Source organism: Poecilia reticulata, linkage group LG3 (assembly GCF_000633615.1).
Source record: "Poecilia reticulata strain Guanapo linkage group LG3, Guppy_female_1.0+MT, whole genome shotgun sequence".
Lineage (NCBI taxonomy): Eukaryota > Metazoa > Chordata > Actinopteri > Cyprinodontiformes > Poeciliidae > Poecilia > Poecilia reticulata.
The window spans coordinates 30,708,493-30,728,047 of record NC_024333.1 but is presented as its reverse complement, the minus strand read 5'-3'; the positions used below and the strand labels follow the sequence as shown (position 1 = coordinate 30,728,047).

Below are 19,555 nucleotides of genomic sequence, written 5' to 3'. Positions count from 1 at the left end.
GTGTGTGTGTGTGTGTGCGCGTGGGGGTGTGTGTGTGTGTGTGTGTGTGTGTGCCTGTATTGTGAATATATGACTGTCTCTGACCTCGGAAACATGCCTAAAGTCATGATACTGGCTCATCCTGTCAGAAACGATTGAAATGTGGAAAGAAAAAAACAAACAAAAAAAAAAAAATCAAAATTTAGCGTCATCATGAAACTTTGATGTGAAATGTCTCTGTTTGTTTTGCTTTGTAATTCAATTAAAATATGATCAAGTAAAAATATTTTTAAAGGAGACAAACAACTGAAATTTGCAATTCAAATTACCAAAAGGAGTAATACATCCATGCATTCACTCATGTATTGTCTTTACCTGTTTATCCGTTCAGTATTGCTTGGTTTGGTGCCCATCTCCAGCAGTCACTGTGGATAACAGATAAAAAAATACAATATATAAAAGAAGGATTGGTATATTTTGTAGATTGTCAAAAAAAATTATAGAATACTAAAGGTGTACATTCACATTTAAGAGGGAAAGAGAGCAGGAGACTACAATATGTGTTTTTGATTGAGTGAATAAACGAATATGTTGTCCTAGAACCTGTAAAATTATTATGAAAGCCATAGCAATATATATACCTGTTTTCCTTTGTTGAAAGCAGATGTGATTTTTGTTCATTTATGTCTTACATTTTTGTAAACGTAACCAGTAATTGTTGTTTCTGACCTTGATTTAACTGCTTAGATTTCAGTAATAATAATAGCAGAAGAGCGCGAGTTGAGCCTGATATATTCTGAAAGAGAAACCTGGAGAGTAACAAAAGTTTAAATCAATGGATTAACTGTTAGAGAAAATGGAAAGGCAGAGGTTAAAAAATGTCTTCTGTACACTGGAGCTCTGGTGTATTGTATTATCTGGTGTGATCACTCTTCTGGGATTCAAACCCGTGAGCCTCTCTCGTTTTCTGCTGAGACTTTGCTGTTAATTAGAAGCTGGTTTCCAAGATGAATTGCAATGAATGTGTTTCTGTGTGTCCGTGTAGCTGTGTGTGTCAAAATGTGGTTCAGCTCTTCTTTTCTAATTAACAGTCTGATCAGTCATCTGGATTCCTCTCCTCTCTTCCCTCTCTCTCTTGGCATTTTCTGTCTCTTTTTTGCCTCCTGGTTTTTCTTACTTATTTCCTTTTTTCATTCCGTTCATTTTCACAGCGTCATCTTTCGGTTTCTGTCTGTCTTTATCGTTATCTGATCCTCTGTCCCGTCCATCAATTTGCTTCTCAAGCCGGGTGTCACTAGTGGGGCGAGTGTCTGTTGGTCTGCTGTAATTTTAATCTGTAATAATTAGTAGACAATAGTTGTGTCATGGTTGCTAATTTAAGCTTCTAAAATGCTAAAAAATATATATACCACAACTACTGCATTATTTAGTACTTATTCAACTTAAATGGTAATATTTTTCATACAAGCATTGACAGTTGCTTGTTTATTTATTCATATTTAATAATTCTTAATTATTCCCAAACAAGAAAATCTGTGCTTTTCAACTATTAACAATTTCAAAAATATTTTAAAGCAATTAAAAAAATTAAGATTCCTATGATTTAAAATAATAATAATAATAATAATAATAATAATAATAATAATAATAATAATAATAATAATAATAATAATATCACAGTGAAACAAAAAATACAGCCTTTCACAGAGTCCAATCGCTTGTTGTGTTTCTGAGCACAGGACAAACTAAAAACTTTTTTTTCATGATTCTGGATTCTATTACTAAATATAAACTAATTTCAACAACCAGTTTTTTGTGAAATTTACTTCACCAGCAACATGACAATGTTAGGAATTGTGTAAAAAGATTTTTTTTTCCAGCATAGCAAGAAAATTAGTGAATAACATAAATTGTTTACTGAGACTGCACATGTGCAGAAACATGTCAATCATTGGAATAAGCATAAGGATACATTTGGGCTTGACTGTCTTACTGTTTTTTTTTCTCTAACCTTCTTTTTATTGCTTAAGGTTAACTATAATTAGCCTGTAAGTGATTACCTTTATCTCAAATTTCTCTCGTAGCCCGTACCTGTGGCAGTAATCTGAGAGGGCCCAGAGGGGTGATAACATCTCCTAACTACCCTGTTCAGTATGAGAACAATGCACACTGTGTGTGGGTCATCACTGCAATGGACTCTGAAAAGGTAAGCAAAATGAATTCATCCTAAATTTATGTGAGTTGCTTTGCTCAAACTCATGTAACACATGGCTCGCCTTACACTAAAGGAATTAGTCAGATTTTCTCACTTTTCTTTGTCATATGGATTAAAATCAGCATTAACTGGACATACTGTAATGCCTATTACAGTATACATCTGAAACATCTGAAAATTTGATCTTCCACTCTTTTGATGGACTTTGTACAGCATCTTCACAGGTCTGACTAATAAATCAATCAAACAGCATTCTAGATCAGTTGCAGCTGATCTAGAACGCTGTTGCTCATGTTCTCACTAAAACCAGGAAGATAGAGCACATAACACCAGTTTTAAAGTCCCTACACTGGCTCCCTGTAGCTCAAAGAATAGACTTTAAAATACTGTTGTTAGTTTRTAAATCACTGAACGGTTTAGCACCACAACACATTAAAGATCTGTTATTGCTGTACCAACCTTATAGACCCCTCAGATCTTCTGGTTCTGGTTCTGGCCTGCATCCTCAGAACCAGAACCAAACGAGGAGAAGCAGCATTCAGCTTCTATGCACCACAAATCTGGAACAAACTTCCAGAAAACTGTAAAACAGCTGAAACACTGGGTGCCTTTAAATTTCAACTTAAAACCCACCTGTTTAGAGTTTCTTATGGTTAAATTAGGGTTAGAGTGCAGGTTTTGATGTCTTCGGTGTTTTTAATGTCTTTATCTTTACTTTTCATCTATTTATTAATTTATTTTATTTTTCTTTCTCACTGTTTACGTTTTAATGATGTAAAGCCCCCAGGTACTGTCCCCCACTCGTAGAAAACGTGGGTAAGAGTCCCAGTTAAACGACGTTTAACTAAAGTCCTACGGGGTTTAGAGTCCCAGTTGACGGCGTTTCAACTAAAAACCTAGAGGTTGGAGTCCTTGTCAAACGGCGTTTGACTAAAGTCCCAGAGTGTTAGAGTCCCAGTTAAACGACGTTTAACTAAAGTCCTACGGGGTTTAGAGTCCCAGTTGACGGCGTTTCAACTAAAAACCTAGAGGTTGGAGTCCTTGTCAAACGGCGTTTGACTAAAGTCCCAGAGTGTTAGAGTCCCAGTTAAACGACGTTTAACTGAAGTCCTAAAACGGGTGCAGGTTTARTGTTTTTATCTTTTTTTAAAATCTCTTCCTCTTTCTCACTGTTTATTCAATGTCACATGCTGTTTTTATTTTAATTATGTAAAGCACTTTGAAATGCCTTTCTGCTGAAATGTGCTATACAAATAAAATTTGATTGATTGATTCATTTGCAGAGCATTTAATATATAATACGATGGATTTCTAAGTCAAACTGTTAAAACTGCTTCTGTCTTACCTTAAATGTGTATTCTGGAAATGAGGAATTCAAGAAAATTTAGTTGAACATCAAGTATGCATGCGGCCTTTGACGGACTCTAAAATGAGCGTGTACTGCATACTGAGACCGGTGGTGAGGGAATTTAATGACCATGATGTCACCATCACATTTCATAAATATTTTAAAGAATCAACCTATAATCTGGAAATTATTTAAATTTAATGTTGTATCAGTGGTCAGATAATTATAACCCCATACAATCACAAAGTAAAGCATTAAATGTATCCCCAGATGAGTAACATTTATATCTGTAGTGTGGCAGAATTTTTGCAAAATGTCTTAAAAATGCTTGACTGGTAGATAATCATAATAGTGGATGTGAATATCAAAAGCATAGAAAGGTGGCGTGTGAGCATTACTTGTCATCAACACAGAAATGAAAGGCTGAGATGCAATTTACACACATTGTACAGTCCTTCAGAGATGATTAACTTGAATATTCCCAAAGTTGTAATTAGGCAAAAACGAATGAAAATGCAGTTTCACAAGAGGAAAGCAGACGTTTTATTTTTCCATTGAGCTCACTTCTCTTACACCCTGAATTTAGGGTGGTGTTTCTGCCAAAGCAAACATTACAGAAAATGTTTTCATTAAATGGAAAACCCTGAAAGTCTGTAGCTGTGTGATTTAATGGGGCCAGATGTGACTGAAAAAGATGCTTGGAGTCTTTTGGTGGTAAATGGAAATTCAGAGATGCACCAGAGCGCGGCAGAAAAGGCAACAAAAGAGAGTTCACTTAGATTAATACTTTGAAATTCAGAACCTACCAGCCATTTTGATAAGCACCTAATCATTTTAAAGAGAAATTTAGCAATTAAAATTCCCCCCAAAAAATGCATCCAGAAATAAAAACATTGAATTATCAAATCACTTCTGTCATTGTTTTAATTATTTGTGAAAAAATATCCAGATTAAATCGTTGTGTAAGTAAACCGACTCCTCAGTGCAGCAGAAAGTTGAATTATAAATGTGAACGTGTAGAAAAATCCTGATGGATTCTTGGTGCTTTCTAGCCATGGTCAAACTCCTAACTCCTAAACCCAATATATGACATTACAACACCACCCATTTATGTTACTTCTTTTTATGACTCTATTTTTTTTTTTTCCAACGTACTTCTGTGATTTTTACTCTCTCCCTACCTCCCGTTTCTCTGCACTACACTTTTCCAATCCAGTTTCTCCCTTTTGTATTCTTTCTTCCTTTTAACAGCTTTATAATGACAAGTTTGAAAATGGCGAGAGAGGAGAGATGGATAAGTCAAAAAGAATAAGTTGTTACTGAGTTCATTGAATACAAATACAATTTGATTATTCATTGAAAACTACAGATAATCTTACAGGAACGAGAAATAAAAAAAGCGGCAGAATATTTAGCCAGCTACTTTTCATGCATAGGCATGCTAAGGAAGAGAGAGAAAAAAATAGACTGAATGTCCAGGATGGTACTTGACATGTGACACCCAAGTTTTTTCTAAAGATGGATAGAAATGGAGTCAGCTCACCTCTTAGCCCTCAAAGACTGGGGCTGAGAAATTGTGAGATATAATTGAAGAGAGACCACAGAAAATATAAAAGCCAGGTTGAAGAGTGGAGAGAAAATGACTTTTTGTTCTCCCTACTGTGTGTTTCTGACCTTGGCGGAGAGAAATGGCTCTTCACAAGGTGGCCAAGGGCTTGTGGCAGGCCATGACGCAGTTTCATTGTATTACTGTGCAGATTTATATCATCCACGTTGCTATGAGCCTCTAATGAAGTCTCTAATCTGATTTATACCAGCATCTACCAGTTTACACTGGTGGGTATGCTAGAACTATCTTTCATTGTTTCAGAATTACTGATTAAAGTCCTATGTTGATGTGTTTGATGCTTCATAGAAATTTTTTGAATATTGTGAATTTGCTTGGTATCAGATGACACCCATGCAATGCAATATTTTAGATGCACTTTTTCTTTTATCTGAGTTTATGGCAGATGTAATATTTTTTTTTTCCTGCTCCTTATACTGTCTTGTTATTTACCTATGCATGTAAGTGTACACATTTAATACCTCAAAATGCTTACATGTAAGTCAATGGGTCCATTTCAACCTATGAACCAGTAAAGAAACAAATAAAAAAACTTCAAAGTCTTTTGAATATGCAGGTACACTTTCTTTGAATACATACTAAATTTTTTAGATAAAATCAAATCATTTTCAAATGATAAATTTTGTCACTACTTTTCTTGCAAACTTGAAATTCTACCTTATTACAGCATGCAATTTAAGACATTTTTACTGATTTCTAATTTAGTCTTCAACATATTTTTTTTCCAAATTGCAGAAATATTTTTTTCATGAGACAAACCACACACTCAGTCCAACCTAGACTGTCTTTCTCCTTGGTATATTGTTGTATGTGCTCCCATATTAGCCTGCCTTGTTATCGCAAAAGGCTGAAATCACATTTTTCTCAGGTGTTGCTAAACTCTGCTTCCTTTTTTCTTCAGCCCCTTACATTCACTCTCAATAATCTCAATAAGATTTGTACAGTTACCTGTTCATGTTGATAGATGTCAGCCTCTAGTCTTTTTAAAAGAGCCATCATTAAATGCATTGTTTGAGTGACTTTGTACGATATAAGAAAAACTGTTTGATGCTATAAATACAGTGCTTTTCAAAACTAACTTTGAACATTTTGGCATTTTGGCAAATTACAGTTTCAAACTTCTGCATATTTTATTGTGATTGTATCTGACAGACCAACCCAATTTAGTGAATAATTTACAGGTGGAAGGTATAATAATATAGGATTAAATTCTTTAAACAAATATCAATCAGAAAATTATTTCATCTGCACTTATTTAGAACCCATTGCTCTTACACCTAATCGTAGCATCCAGTACAAATGTTCCTGGTAAAATCTTAGGGTAGGTCCTCCCTAGGCACCATGTGTGACATTGAACAGTGCTCCATGAGATGCTCAGTGTTTTGGATGTTATTTTATGGCATAATCCTCCTTTTAATCTTCTCAACATATATATCCTTGACCGGTCTCTTGTGTATTTTTGCTTGACCTTGATGATGCTGTTAATGCACTTTTTTCTCATCAAATTTATCTGTCAATTTAGAAGAGTAGGAGATTTGTCTGAGGTCTCCCCATACTATTCTTTTTCAATCAATATTGGTGGACAAACGTAATTTATTCAGCAGTTAAGGCAGAAGAAGGAAACTTACCCAGGTTTAATTTGGTATATGGAAACCTTGGTTTTCTTATACTTTCAAACATAACTGCAAAGTCTTTTTTTTTTTCCTGGCATATTCTCAAAACAGAAGAGTTGATGCTTTTCATACTCATGGGTACAACCATGTACAGAGTAGTTCAAAGAGATTTAAGTTTTGAAAAAGATGTTTAATGATGGTAAATGTTTAATCTTAGGTAAGATATGGTGTTCAGTCCTCTAGAACTACAATCTTTCAGGTTATAGATGCATCCCTCCTTCAACACACCTGGCTCAAATGGCTGAATTCCCTCATCAGTATTCAGTCATCCAGCTCTCTAGAGACCTGGTCACTAGACATTCATTCGATTCAGGTGTGCTGTAGAAGGGAAACATGTAGAAGTTCCAGGATGCTGGATCTCAAGGACTTACCTTGCGCATCCTTGTGTTGATGGACGGCTCAACATAGGGGTTTAGTTTTTTGTATTGGAGCATTGATTAAAATGAGTAATAACTATATCCATGCAAACCTTTTTGCCTTTCTATTTTCACTTATGTGTCAGTCATTGTTGGTGTGCTGCTCTTCTTTACTCCTGCACTCACAGTGTCTCTGTCAGGTTTTTATTCCAGATGACTTCTTTCATCAATAATGTGTTTCAATGTTGAAAAAACGTTTTTTTTTTTTTACTGAATTGTGCATACATTTTCTTTTTCCTTTTTCTTCTTTATGTAGTTTCACTTTCACAAGTTTAAATGACCAATAAGTAATGCCAGCTGGTGTGTGTCACCTTGTTAAGTTTTGAATAAGAGCGCCTCAATCAATATGGTTTGTTATTGTCTGTCAGCCTCTCGGCAAAAAACACGGTGACTGTGCTTTTATTTTTGTTTCTGCCTCTGTTGTTATTTGTGTACGAGAGGTTGTGTTTGAGTTTATGAATGTTGACTGTGTGTTTTCTGTCTGCCAGCTTAATTGCTAACTGCCAGCGATTGTGAAAAATATGTTGCACGGTGAACTGTCAGCTCTCGGGTCATAGCGAGGAATAACTTGGGTGGGCAGAAGAAAAAGGACTTGACAGCGCGTGTGTACGTGTGTGTTATTGTGTGTGTCAGTCATTTGATTCATCAGTGTAGAGCGGATAATTATTTTGTTCAAATATGAAGCATTCCTGCTGCTCGCATACACACAGACACGCACACACACACACCCTTGAAACGCATCATCTCACATCCCCTTTAAACCTCTAATCATTGCTGTCTTTTTTCTGATGAATACAAATTAGCAACTGCAGAATTGTGTGTGTGTGTGAGTGGGGCGGGGGGTGCGTGCGTGCGTGTGTGTGTTTGTGCATGCGCGCGTGCAGGGTTGGTTGGTTATTTTCATGCGAGCATCATTGCTATCACTTCAACATACGGCTGACACAATATGTGACATTCAGTCAGATTCCCTTAATTTTTACTTGATGCAGGAAGTGAGGCCAATAAAGAACAATAAAGGCAGCAGCCAGGATGTGTTAAAATCCAGCATAGTTCAGTAGCTGTATATTGTTTTGCATCAGTGCTCAAGCTCTTTCATTAAAGAGCAGAAAACGCCCAAAATGCAGTGCTTTGTTATGCATGTCTAAATAGGGCACCCTTCTGCTATTGCATCTGTTTAGCTTATTTATCAAAGCTGTAAACAAAATTTAAAGGAACGTTGTGGTTCATTACTACTTTGGTTTTTGCCTGCCTCACTGACCATTCATGAGGCAGTCTTTGCCTTATCTCTAATTTGTACTTTGTATAAGTCACTGCTTAAACCAATTTGGTTTAAATAACTACTTTTATAGATATCAGTAACTACTTAGAAGAGCAAGGAGAAATCGCTGACCATGGTGTTGATCATTAGAACTAGTAGAGGTCATTTTTTAGTGAAACACACACAGGCTTTTACAGGCGTTCCTTTATGCAGCTCCTAAATTAACCTGAAGACTTGTATAAACCAGTGGATGTTTACAAGTTTAGAGTAAGTAGAGACCATTCTGGTGAAAAGGGTTCCTTTTCAGCAAAGTGTTGACAACTGAAATCAGAAAGCAGGTCAGCAATAAACTTGCAAGTACAAGTCCCTTTTTCAACTTAATAAAATAATAATACATTTTATTTATAAGTACCTCTCCAGACTCTCATGGTTGCCTTCCATTAGCAACATAACATTAAAAAGTGCTGCAAAGAGAAAAATAAAAAATAAAATAAAAATAGCTATTTGCGTGTGTGTAAATGTGAAGGAGTTGACAAACATAAAGCAGAGATAATTATGGAGGGCTTAGACTGTTAACAGGAGGATTTTGAACTCAACATGGAGCAAACGGGAGAGTTTCACGTCAATTGTACAAACAAAACCAGCAAGGACAATCTTGCGTCCAGCGGAGGTTCAAAAATCTAATCAACATTGTGGAACCAAAAGTGTTGCAGATTGATAGTCAGTAGGGTCAATGCTGTGTTAAATGAGTGTAAGAAAAGGATTGGACACATGTGACTCATAACTGCTGCTAATGAATATCCTGTATTTTGATGAAGGTCAGTGATCTGTGATGTCTCGGTGCCCTTTAAAGCGACAAGTTCATTGTGTGTTTATAGCAACATTTTTGCCTTCTATGCCCTCGTCAGCTGTCTGTGTGGTCATCTGTTATCCGGTCATCACACACTCGGTCTGTGACGCCAGTTTACCATTTCACAAGTCATCTCATACCCTACTCCCTTAACTCTTGGCAAGTTTATTTTTTATTTATCTATTTTTTTTTTATAGGGGGTAATGGCAGACATAGCATATAGAAAGGCAACATTTTTATATCAATCAATCAAATTTTATTTGTATAGCACATTTCAGCAAAAAGGCATTTCAAAGTGCTTTACATCATTAAACACAAAAACACAGAGTCATGCAACATTGAATCAACAATCAAAAGCATTACATTTCTTGCCAAGTCAAAGTTCTTCTCTTATGGTTACCTCATCAAAAAAAAAAAAAAAAACACTGAGTAAAATTCTTACTTGAAAGAATAAACTGCACCACTGAAGACAGTGGCCCTAGCTATAACTGCAGCCTGAAGATTACCAGTTGAAAAATTGTTTTGAAGTTAACATATCAGTAAGGTGCACTTATTGTAAATGTTTGTTTTACAGCATGAATATTCTATGTATTATACAATTAAAACACAGTTTAAAAGGTGCAAAACCGTATGCAATTAATTTCACCAGGTCAGTTTATTATTATTATTATTATTATTATTATTATTATTATTATTATTTTAAAAAACCATATCACACTCACAGTGTTCAGATCCTAGTTAGTAGCATTCAAAAGCTCTTTCACACTTGTAGAGATCTTTCTTTTTTTTGTAAATGAATAAAAATAAAGATGACCTGAGGCCGGAACCATTTCACTCAAATATGGAGTCACATCTGGGTCCTTCCAAGACACAGCCAACGGGGAGCCTCCTTTAGAACCTCCTGTTATATTCACAAACCACTTGTCAGATTAGATTAGACTAAAAAACAATCATTAAAGTGATTTTTTTTTTCTTTTTTTGTTAGAGTTTTAAATCAGTTATTTACTTGTGTTGGATTTCCACACTCCTATACATCACACTGCAATTTGAAATATCAATTTCATTTTGTTTCATGCATTGACTATTTGAAAAAGATGATGTTCAATTGGTTTTTCAGTTTGTGTGCAAAAAGGTCTCAATGTGAGGTGGCACTGTGTCTGGAGGCAGGGTGAAGAGAGGTTCACTTGGCAGCTTCACTCTGCTGTCTGTTGCGTCTTAAGTTCAGAGTTTGTTGTCTGTTTCTGTTTCCTTACACAGTGCAGAGACGTGTAGCTCTGTTAAAGAGAGGTGGTGTATCCGTGCTGGGCCTGTAATTATCTTGACGTTTGCCAAGGCTGCTGCTCTACCTCCAAATCCGAGAATGAGCTTGAAGAACATTGTAACATATCCTCACTCCTGACACGTTGAGAAAATAAAACAAGCAAACACATATTCCCCAAACCCTGTGACTCCTTCTTTGCTTTTATCAGACAAGAACCAGAAAAAATGCCATTTGACACACCAAAATAGCAATTTCTCTTTTAAGCGAAACGTCTGAAGTATGTAACTTGTGACTTGATCCTCCAGTTGATTTATTATTAAAATTCTAGAAAAGAGATCAAGCATCTGTGCACAAGCCGTTTCTGGGCCCTTTACATGTCACTGAACAATACTATCAAATAAATGTATATAATCACAAATATAACCATATTTTAACCCTCTAATGGTCCATTTATAGCTTAGCTTTTTAAACATGCATGCAAATTGTTTCTCAAGGTCTGGTTAGACAATAAAAGTAGTTGTGGCTGAATTAAGCCTATGGTAAAAGAACCACATTTAGAAAAATGTGAGGTAATTAATCAAATTCTTATTTTTTTTCCCCCACATTTTAAAAATATATAAGGCTTCCAGTAATTTGCCTTCTCAAACATTGCCCATACACTTTTCTTTTACTGGAAGTCTAAAAGTTATCTGTTGAAAAAGTGTTGCTAACTCTTACTGTGGCAGCTCTCCAGTAACTAAACTCAACTCATTCATCTYAACAAGGGAAATCTTGTAGACTTTGGCTCCAGGGCAGCTGTTCCCTGTCTGTACTACTTCTGGTCGTAGGTCACCTCAGTTTATGGTTTAAACTTTCTCTATGTAGCTTTTTTTTGGCACATGATTAAAGCTATATAATTATGTCTCAGATTTTAGCTAGCATAATACTACATTTGGTAAACGGTATCAACATGAATATACCAAATTTTCCATCCAAAGAAAGCCATAGAGTATAATATTAGCTCTAAGTTAACTCTAACTTCAGAAAGACTTGAAATTGGCAAGTGCAGTGGTTATTTTAAATACAACAATAAGTAATGCACAAACCACAGAAGCCTATTTTTACACCAACTGCTGAAGAAAAATATCATCGTAAAACTTCTGACTTGATAAGACTGGAGCTCCGTTGGTATCATAGTGCACACCATGTGCAGAGGAAAGGGCCATGTGCATGACTTCAAATACACATACTAACAGAAAATGTGAAGAGAGAACATTATGATTAGGGGATATTTTTCAACATACAGTACTGAGATATAGATATGGAGAAATATACTGAGACTTTCTTATAAAGAAGACAAATCGTTTGGATTTTTAATCAGCAAAATAATATCACACACGCTGTGCAGAAAACTCACAGTTGGGTTTGGAGAAGAAAAAAATCAGCAGCCGGAATGACCCAGTCAATTGCTGCCTGAATGAGGACAATTTGTCTGGAAGAATGGGTAAAGCTCACACCTGAGCAATGCATGAAACTAGTTTCTTTATGCGGGAGACATTTTAAAGTTTGCATCACTGACAAAGGCTTTTCCACTAAACATTGATGAAATGTCAGAAGTCATGCTTGACACTAAATCTGTGTCATTTGACCACATTAACGATGATTTATGGATTCATTAGTTTGGATTCATTTGTAGTTGTGGGTAACTTTGGTTGTTATCAACATCTAGTAAGAATTGCATTCCAACAGATCTATTAGAAAAAAATATTGTCAATAAATGTTGTCCCCACTGTAAAGGAATAATGAACCATATAACACATAAAATAACACATAAATAACACATAAATAATAAACATAAATTGTAAACAAACGGTTTTGCTATCTATTGAAAAGTGTCAGGAGGGATTGGCTTGTTCTAAAAAGGTTGGCTGCCTTCAGGTTAGTGACTTAAAAGGTTGAATAAATTAGGAAGTTTGAAATATGCAAAAATAATAATAATAATAAATAAATTAGGTATTGAAATTACCTTAGGGTGGTTGCTGGCTGAGCTACCAAAACACAGGTTGGTGTTACTGGCCAAGCTTTGTTGCGACATGAAACCCAAAGATTGTGGTCTGGTCAGAATCAGGTCATGTACTTTTATGTTATCTGAAAATACAAATAACTGACTGAAAGCACATTATTAAACCCATGCTGTGTTAACAATACCCACATTTAAATTTATTTTTAGGAACACCCGATGCAGAGCAATTTACACTAAGTACAAAAATATTGAAACCTGTCCAACAGTCTCAATTTGATGGATGAAAACATATCTATAGGTGTTCCACATTATCTTATGAATTTTGGCTGCACACTTTTACACAGTATGATGTCACAGAATATATAAGAAAAAATACAAAATACGTTTACTGATACTCCAGATATTTTTTACTGATCCAGGGTTGCTGTACAGCAGTGACTCATGGTTAGGGCGTCATTAATGTTCTGTCTTTTCTGGCATGCTTACATATGGGTCTGCAAAAGGTAATTTTCAATCTTACTGCCAAACACATTTTGATGTGAATTTGCAATCAGAGTACCGTATTTTCCGCACTATAAGGCGCACCTAAAAACCTTCAATTTCCTCAAAAGCCGACAGTGCRCCTTATAATCTGGTGCGCCTTATATATGGACCAATATTGAGCCACAACAGGTCTAGCAACTACGGTAAGCAGSCGCCGACTTCATTTTCGCCCGTAGAAGAAGAAGTGCCCGGTGCATGCTGGGATAGTTGTCAGAACGCTGGTTTGTTAATAACGTTTGATAATACATTTAAAGCCAGGGGTGGCGGAGGGGTGGGGGAAGAGAGACAGAGACTGCAGCAGCAGCGTGTCGGTTGGTTTGTGTTACCCAGAAAGCAGTTGGGCAAAATATCGCAAGAATGACTGTGGCAGACTACTATATAAAGTACTCAGGGACCACTTCTTTACAAATGTGGATGTGTAATAATAGAGTACGGAACAAATTGGCAACCCAAACTGAAGCGTCTATTCAATGTGCCTTATAATGCGGTGTGCCTTATATATGAAAATTTTTTTTAAATAGGCCATTCATTGAAGGTGCGCCTTATAATCTGGTGCGCCTTACAGTGCGGAAAATACGGTAAGTCAAAATATATCTATATATCTTTTATCATCAGGTGAGGATTGGTCTGGGATTCTGATGAAATCCTTGAACAAAAATGCTCCAATTTTGTGATGTTACAGTACTTTTTTAATTTATGTTTTTTATGATTTTGTGGCAGTATCTTCATTTATAAGAACATTAACAGGAAGAAGTAGATGGCTCAGAATATCAGTGAAGACTCCATTGTGGTGCACCAGCTTTACCACTGAGCAACAGTGCCCCCATGATAGAAAAATAACGTAAAATATGGTTACATTACGTTGTAAACATATTGTAAACATACGTCTACGTTAAACATTTAATATTACAAATTTATTATTTTTTTTTAATCACAGCTGAATACATAAGGGAGCTGTAGCTGATCTTAATCCCTCCCATTCCATTTGGCCTTTAATGAAACAAAAAAAATATGTATCTACCTTGAAGTGCTTTGTGAAAGGGGCCACTAATTTATTCCTTCAAGTAGTTAAAATTTGATTCCATACAGGATTACTGTGTGGGCAACAGGGGATGCTCTAGTGGCAAAGTTGACTTTCTGGGTTTTTACAACCAGAAGATATCCAACTCTATCGAGTTCCTTTTTTAAATAAATTTGTAATAAATTTCCTTTATGCTGATGTCATACATGTATGATTGATGGCTTGCACCAAAGTGCTGGAGAGAAATAGAACTGCTCTGTTCCAAAATATGTAGTATTTCACGTTTACTAAAAGAGTTTGAAATGAGCGAATATACTATGTCAATCATTTTTGCAATGTCGAAACCATTATTTTATTTTGTTTTATTTTATTTGTAATGCCATGGTATTCTCTAGAACAAGAACCCAGCCAATTCCTAGAAATTATTTGATCTTGCTATGTGATTATGTCATCAGGAAACCTCAGAGTTCAAAGCACTACACCTGGTGAATTATTGAAGGGACTTCACTTTAGATTTGGGTTGCTCAGTTAAAGTTGCACTGTTAAAATGTCCCATTGAGCCGTTCTATTAATGACCTCAAATGCTATTTAAATTTTAAATATTTATACCCTCCTGTGAATTTTTAGCAAATATAGACAATTCCGAAATTCACCATTGTCATTAGAATACCTGAATTTTAATCACATTTTGGTTGCGTCTTGCATAATCTTTTTCTAAGCAGGCCTATTTAGAAATTATTTAAGAGCACTGAGTTTCTTGGCAATGACCAAAGGATAATAATGCTTCATTTCCTTCCATTAAGTACCATTGTTCACTGCATCAGCACACAAGCTAGAATGTAAAAGCATACACAAGCAAAATATAGATGAAAGATAACACACGTAGGTGAATAAACAAAGTTAGACAGCACTCACACACTCAGTGAAACAGCTGTGCCTTTAGAGTTATTCTGCTTCACTTGTTAAGACAGATATACCTGAGAAAACCACCTCCTACTCACACACAAATTATCACACTTGGATGCACAGAAAAAAAACTATTGTCAGTTTCTGGTTCACTCTGTTTTATGACTTCAAGCTTCCTGTAGAGTTTTTAACAACCCTTGCATTATAGTCACAAGCGTATTCATGTTTTCAGTTGTAAGTTTATCAAAAATCATTGGCTATAAAGCCATATCAAAGGCATTTTTAGCTTTTCAGGGTGCTATTTTGACATAAAGTGTTCCAATCCCAAAACCTTTACAAGTTTGAAAATAAAAGGAAGCCATGCTACTTAAAATTGCGGTATGTACATATTTTGTACATATTTTTGGAAACTGTCACTATGTCGTGACAGGATGGTATGAGACAGAAAAAAAGTGCTCCTCTGTCTTCCTACAGTGCTACCTGGAAACAACAAATCAGTTCCAGGAGGCGGGTCTTAGCACTGTCAATCACCTCTCCATTAAGGCTGGGCGATGTGTGGCATATACAGTTCTCCTTAAAAGAAGCAAAAATGCATGTTTTAGGATGGGAAAAGTCCTAATAGGATTACAACAAATCCCCAACGTTTGAGCCTATTAGAAAACAAAGTTCGTGAACCCTCTTGTAGAGAGAAAATCACATCAACTCATCATTGTATGTTAATGCCCCCAGTCATTTGTTGTTAGCCAGTAGTTTTGCATGTTTTTCCCATTAGTTGGAGCTCTTTTGGAAAGACTACACTTTGCTCGAGGGTGCAACAACAAATGTACACTGGGACAGTTAAATACTTTATACAAGCAGTCTGATTGGGCTGCATCTTCAATGTTGCTTTATACAAAATATATTGTTTTGTTTGCATGAGACTGTGGGCTGTTTTTGTAAATGAAAAGGTGCGCGGAAACAGAAATGCAGATTTTAGAGAGCTATACAATGACCTCATTGCCATTCCTGTCATGATCGTAGTTAATCCCTCAGACCGTCTCCTATCCTTAGACATGATCTGAACATTTCCCGGCCATTTTTATTTTGACAAAGCACTGCAAAGGCTTAGTTGTGCATCGACGATTCTGGCTTGCTGAAATGGTTTTTACACTCCTTATCACCCACAAAAAGGTTTTTTCGTTACTGTACTGTGATTTGAAATGCGATGGCCTTCCGTGCAACGTATTACACGCTCACAGATCATCTCAGGTCCCTGCAGTAATAAACAAGGGTCTTCTCTTATGAAGACCAGCACCTTTTTCTTTTGCTCTGAGTATATCTGAGCACAGCAGAGATGTGCCATTATCCATGCTGCCAGGGATATGATCTACATCTAATAAATAATGAACAAGCAGTGAATAATGGAATGCCAGTATTGCAGCATTTTAGAGTGCAAAGCAGATTGATGAACTGATGCTGTATGCATGCTACCGCAGCCACACAGGTGTAAGTCAGGCATTCAGCTCTCGGTGTTCAGCAGCAGAGGGGTGTGAATGCAGGGTGTAACTTCCAGAAATGACTTGTTTAACTGTAAATGAGGCCGATGATGCTGCTGAGAAAAAAAAAAAATTAAAAATACATCAATGGTCTTTAAGTTTCAAGACTTTTTGACCACATTTGTAATTAATTATTTTGTTCCACTAACATATCGTACACATATCACCTTTGTGATTGTACTACTTTTTAGAAATATATTTTCCTCTTGCTTTTGCATTTTTTTTTTTACAATAAAAGGCATATACTGGCTCAAGTCATCACCTTTTTCCTGTTCCAACATTTTTTATTTAGCAGTATAAATATATTAGCATATTATTTTTTGATAAATATTTAATTTAATTTCTCATATTGTGGCATATTTGGAATCCTCCTGCAGAGTCCAAAGATCTGATCGCAGAATCTGTTTCATCACCATCCAATGTTTTTGCTTTTGTTTCCATTCTATATTTTAAGACGGGAAAAAAATGCTGCGCAAATGGGGAACCATGAAAATCACTGTATAATAAATCTGCAGTACTTTTTTTTCACTTTATCTAAAATTATATTTTTACCTTTTGTCTAAAGGAGTTTTAAGTGCCTGTTTGTGTGGTACATGTGGAGCCAAAGGCAGTAATTGACTATACTTCTGTAAATAAAACTCAATATATGTGAAAATAAAAGAGAGCCAATCTTTTTCTACCTTTTTGTTTGCTTTCTTTCTTTCTTACTGCTTTTCAAAAGACCAATTCACATTAATTCTGGAATCAAATACAACCGTGACTGAGGGTCCACAAAAAGAGCTGAGAAGAATGCATTTGTTTTTAATATTTTCGTATTATTATTATTTTAAGAGAGAAACACTGTCTTTCTTGCATATCAAATTTCTCTGTTAACATGCTTTGCACGTGGAATAAGGGATTTAACAATGGAATAATCAGATTTGTTTTTCAGTTGCTGTTTTGAAAAGGAACCTAAAATCAGAGGTCTATAGGAAGTTGAAAAACTGGAAAGTAAAAAAAAAAAAAAAATGGTCCCAATAAGACTGAACACCACAAATTTGTTCCTGTTCGAATATAAAATGAAACTTAAGACCCTCATGCTGCTTTAAATAAGTATACAGTATGTAGCCTGATCTCAGGTTATGCATCCTATTTTTTTTTGTTTTGATTTGCATGACTTGTCAAGAAAAAATAGAGTCAACCTGTTCAAATCACATAACTTTGTTTGGAAATACTTCTTATTTCAGTGTAAATAAAAACTACAAGCCTCATCACTAAAAGCATTTTACAACTGACATAAAAAAATATTGCATATTCACAGTATTTATTTGCCCAAGATATCTCACGTATTTTAAATATTACCCACCGTAACTTTATTTCTACAATTCTTTGCGGTGATGATGTAGAATGAACATTTATACTGAGACAATTTTGCTGCTTAGTGGTTACATGGAATTGACTTGGTTTGTTTTGAAGGTTGGCTTTTGGTTTTACTTAGACGGCTATGTGGCATTTGTGTCAGTTTTATGTAACTATGACACATAATTATCAGACTAGATTTTTTTTTAATGATTTTTATTCAGATTAGAATGACAAAATCATCTTGAATCTTTTAATTGGCTTGACGCCATCTATGCAGTTTGGGCCAATGTTACTCTAATAAAGCACACGAGTCTTGTTACTTAGGGTTCAGTTAAAGTGGTGCTTGTTTATGAAGCCCTCATCCAGTCCTTCGGTTTCCATTCTCCAGAGGGATATGATCATTAAAAGCTCATGTTTCTTGAAACTATACGGGTTGAAAATATGATGGCAAAAATAAATTCTTATTACCTTTTGTCTTTTCTTTGCTATTTAATTCAGTTCAGTGTGTTGTTGTTTTGTAACCATTTCTATGCCTATTTTCTTGCTTTTCATCGTTTCAGGTAATAAAGCTGTCATTTGATGAGTTCGATCTGGAGAGAGGATATGACACGCTGACTGTGGGAGACGGTGGAAAGATAGGAGACACTCGGAGGGTACTCTATGTGTAAGCACCTGTAATAATTTCTCATCTGTACCAGTACAGAACAAGTTATAGGCAATCATAAAGAAAACTGTAGACGGAGGAACGGTAGACTGTTCTGCAGCTATTTCTTTCAAATCTTATACTGCAAATTGCTAATATGTTTGAATCTCCTGCATAATACACCAAAGTAAAATGGATAAAAAGATTATTTTACTGATGTATAGGTAATGCTTTGTCTTTGTAGACTTACTGGTACCAGCGTCCCTGATCTTATCGTGAGCTTGTCAAATCAGATGTGGCTACACCTGCAGTCAGACGACACAATCGGCTCTGCGGGGTTCAAGGCAATCTATGAAGGTAGGGATTCTTTCTAAGGATTTCAAGACTTCAAATCACTGAATCATGYACACACATATGCAGCAGCATATCACAGCATTCGAGGGAAGCAGTTAATATATGGCAAATGGTTTAAGATGAAAAAGGTGTTATAGTAAAGCTTAAAGTGAAGGGAGAGGCATATATTACATACAACAGGTTTCCACAAAGATTGCCTCTGTGTGCATAACAGCAGAATATGTTTCTATATGCTTTGATAAATACAACATGACAACCAGTCTAGCTACATGAAACATTTACAATCATCTTTCTTAAAGACCAACACATCCTTACAAATAGCCTGTATTTAAAAATACCAGTCGTTTTTTGTCAGTCTTAACCCATTACTGTGAAAACAGTGACCTCGATGTCATAAGAGACGTTCAAATGTGTGAGAGAAAAGATTTTTCTTAATGTCGTAACTGTTCGCTTTAAATGTCATCTAAGCATAATGCCTTTTACTCTGTGAGTTTCCATGAAAGTAAATTTCCTGGGGGCGGGGAGTGTGTGTGTGTGTGTGTGTGTGTGTGTGTGTGTGTGTGTGTGTGTGTGTGTGTGTGTG

The 19,555-nt window shown here is 35.8% G+C and overlaps 1 protein-coding gene across 1 annotated transcript in view; it reads left to right on the top strand.

The window, feature by feature from the left end:
* LOC103462895 (CUB and sushi domain-containing protein 1) overlaps nucleotides 1-19,555 on the top strand; it is a 221,121-nt gene that overhangs the window by 32,892 nt on the left and 168,674 nt on the right. The window contains exons 7-9 of the mRNA XM_017303877.1: nucleotides 2,064-2,185; nucleotides 18,536-18,639; nucleotides 18,863-18,975. Coding sequence (XP_017159366.1) covers nucleotides 2,064-2,185; nucleotides 18,536-18,639; nucleotides 18,863-18,975 — 339 coding nt within the window. The remainder of the gene's footprint in view (nucleotides 1-2,063; nucleotides 2,186-18,535; nucleotides 18,640-18,862; nucleotides 18,976-19,555) is intronic.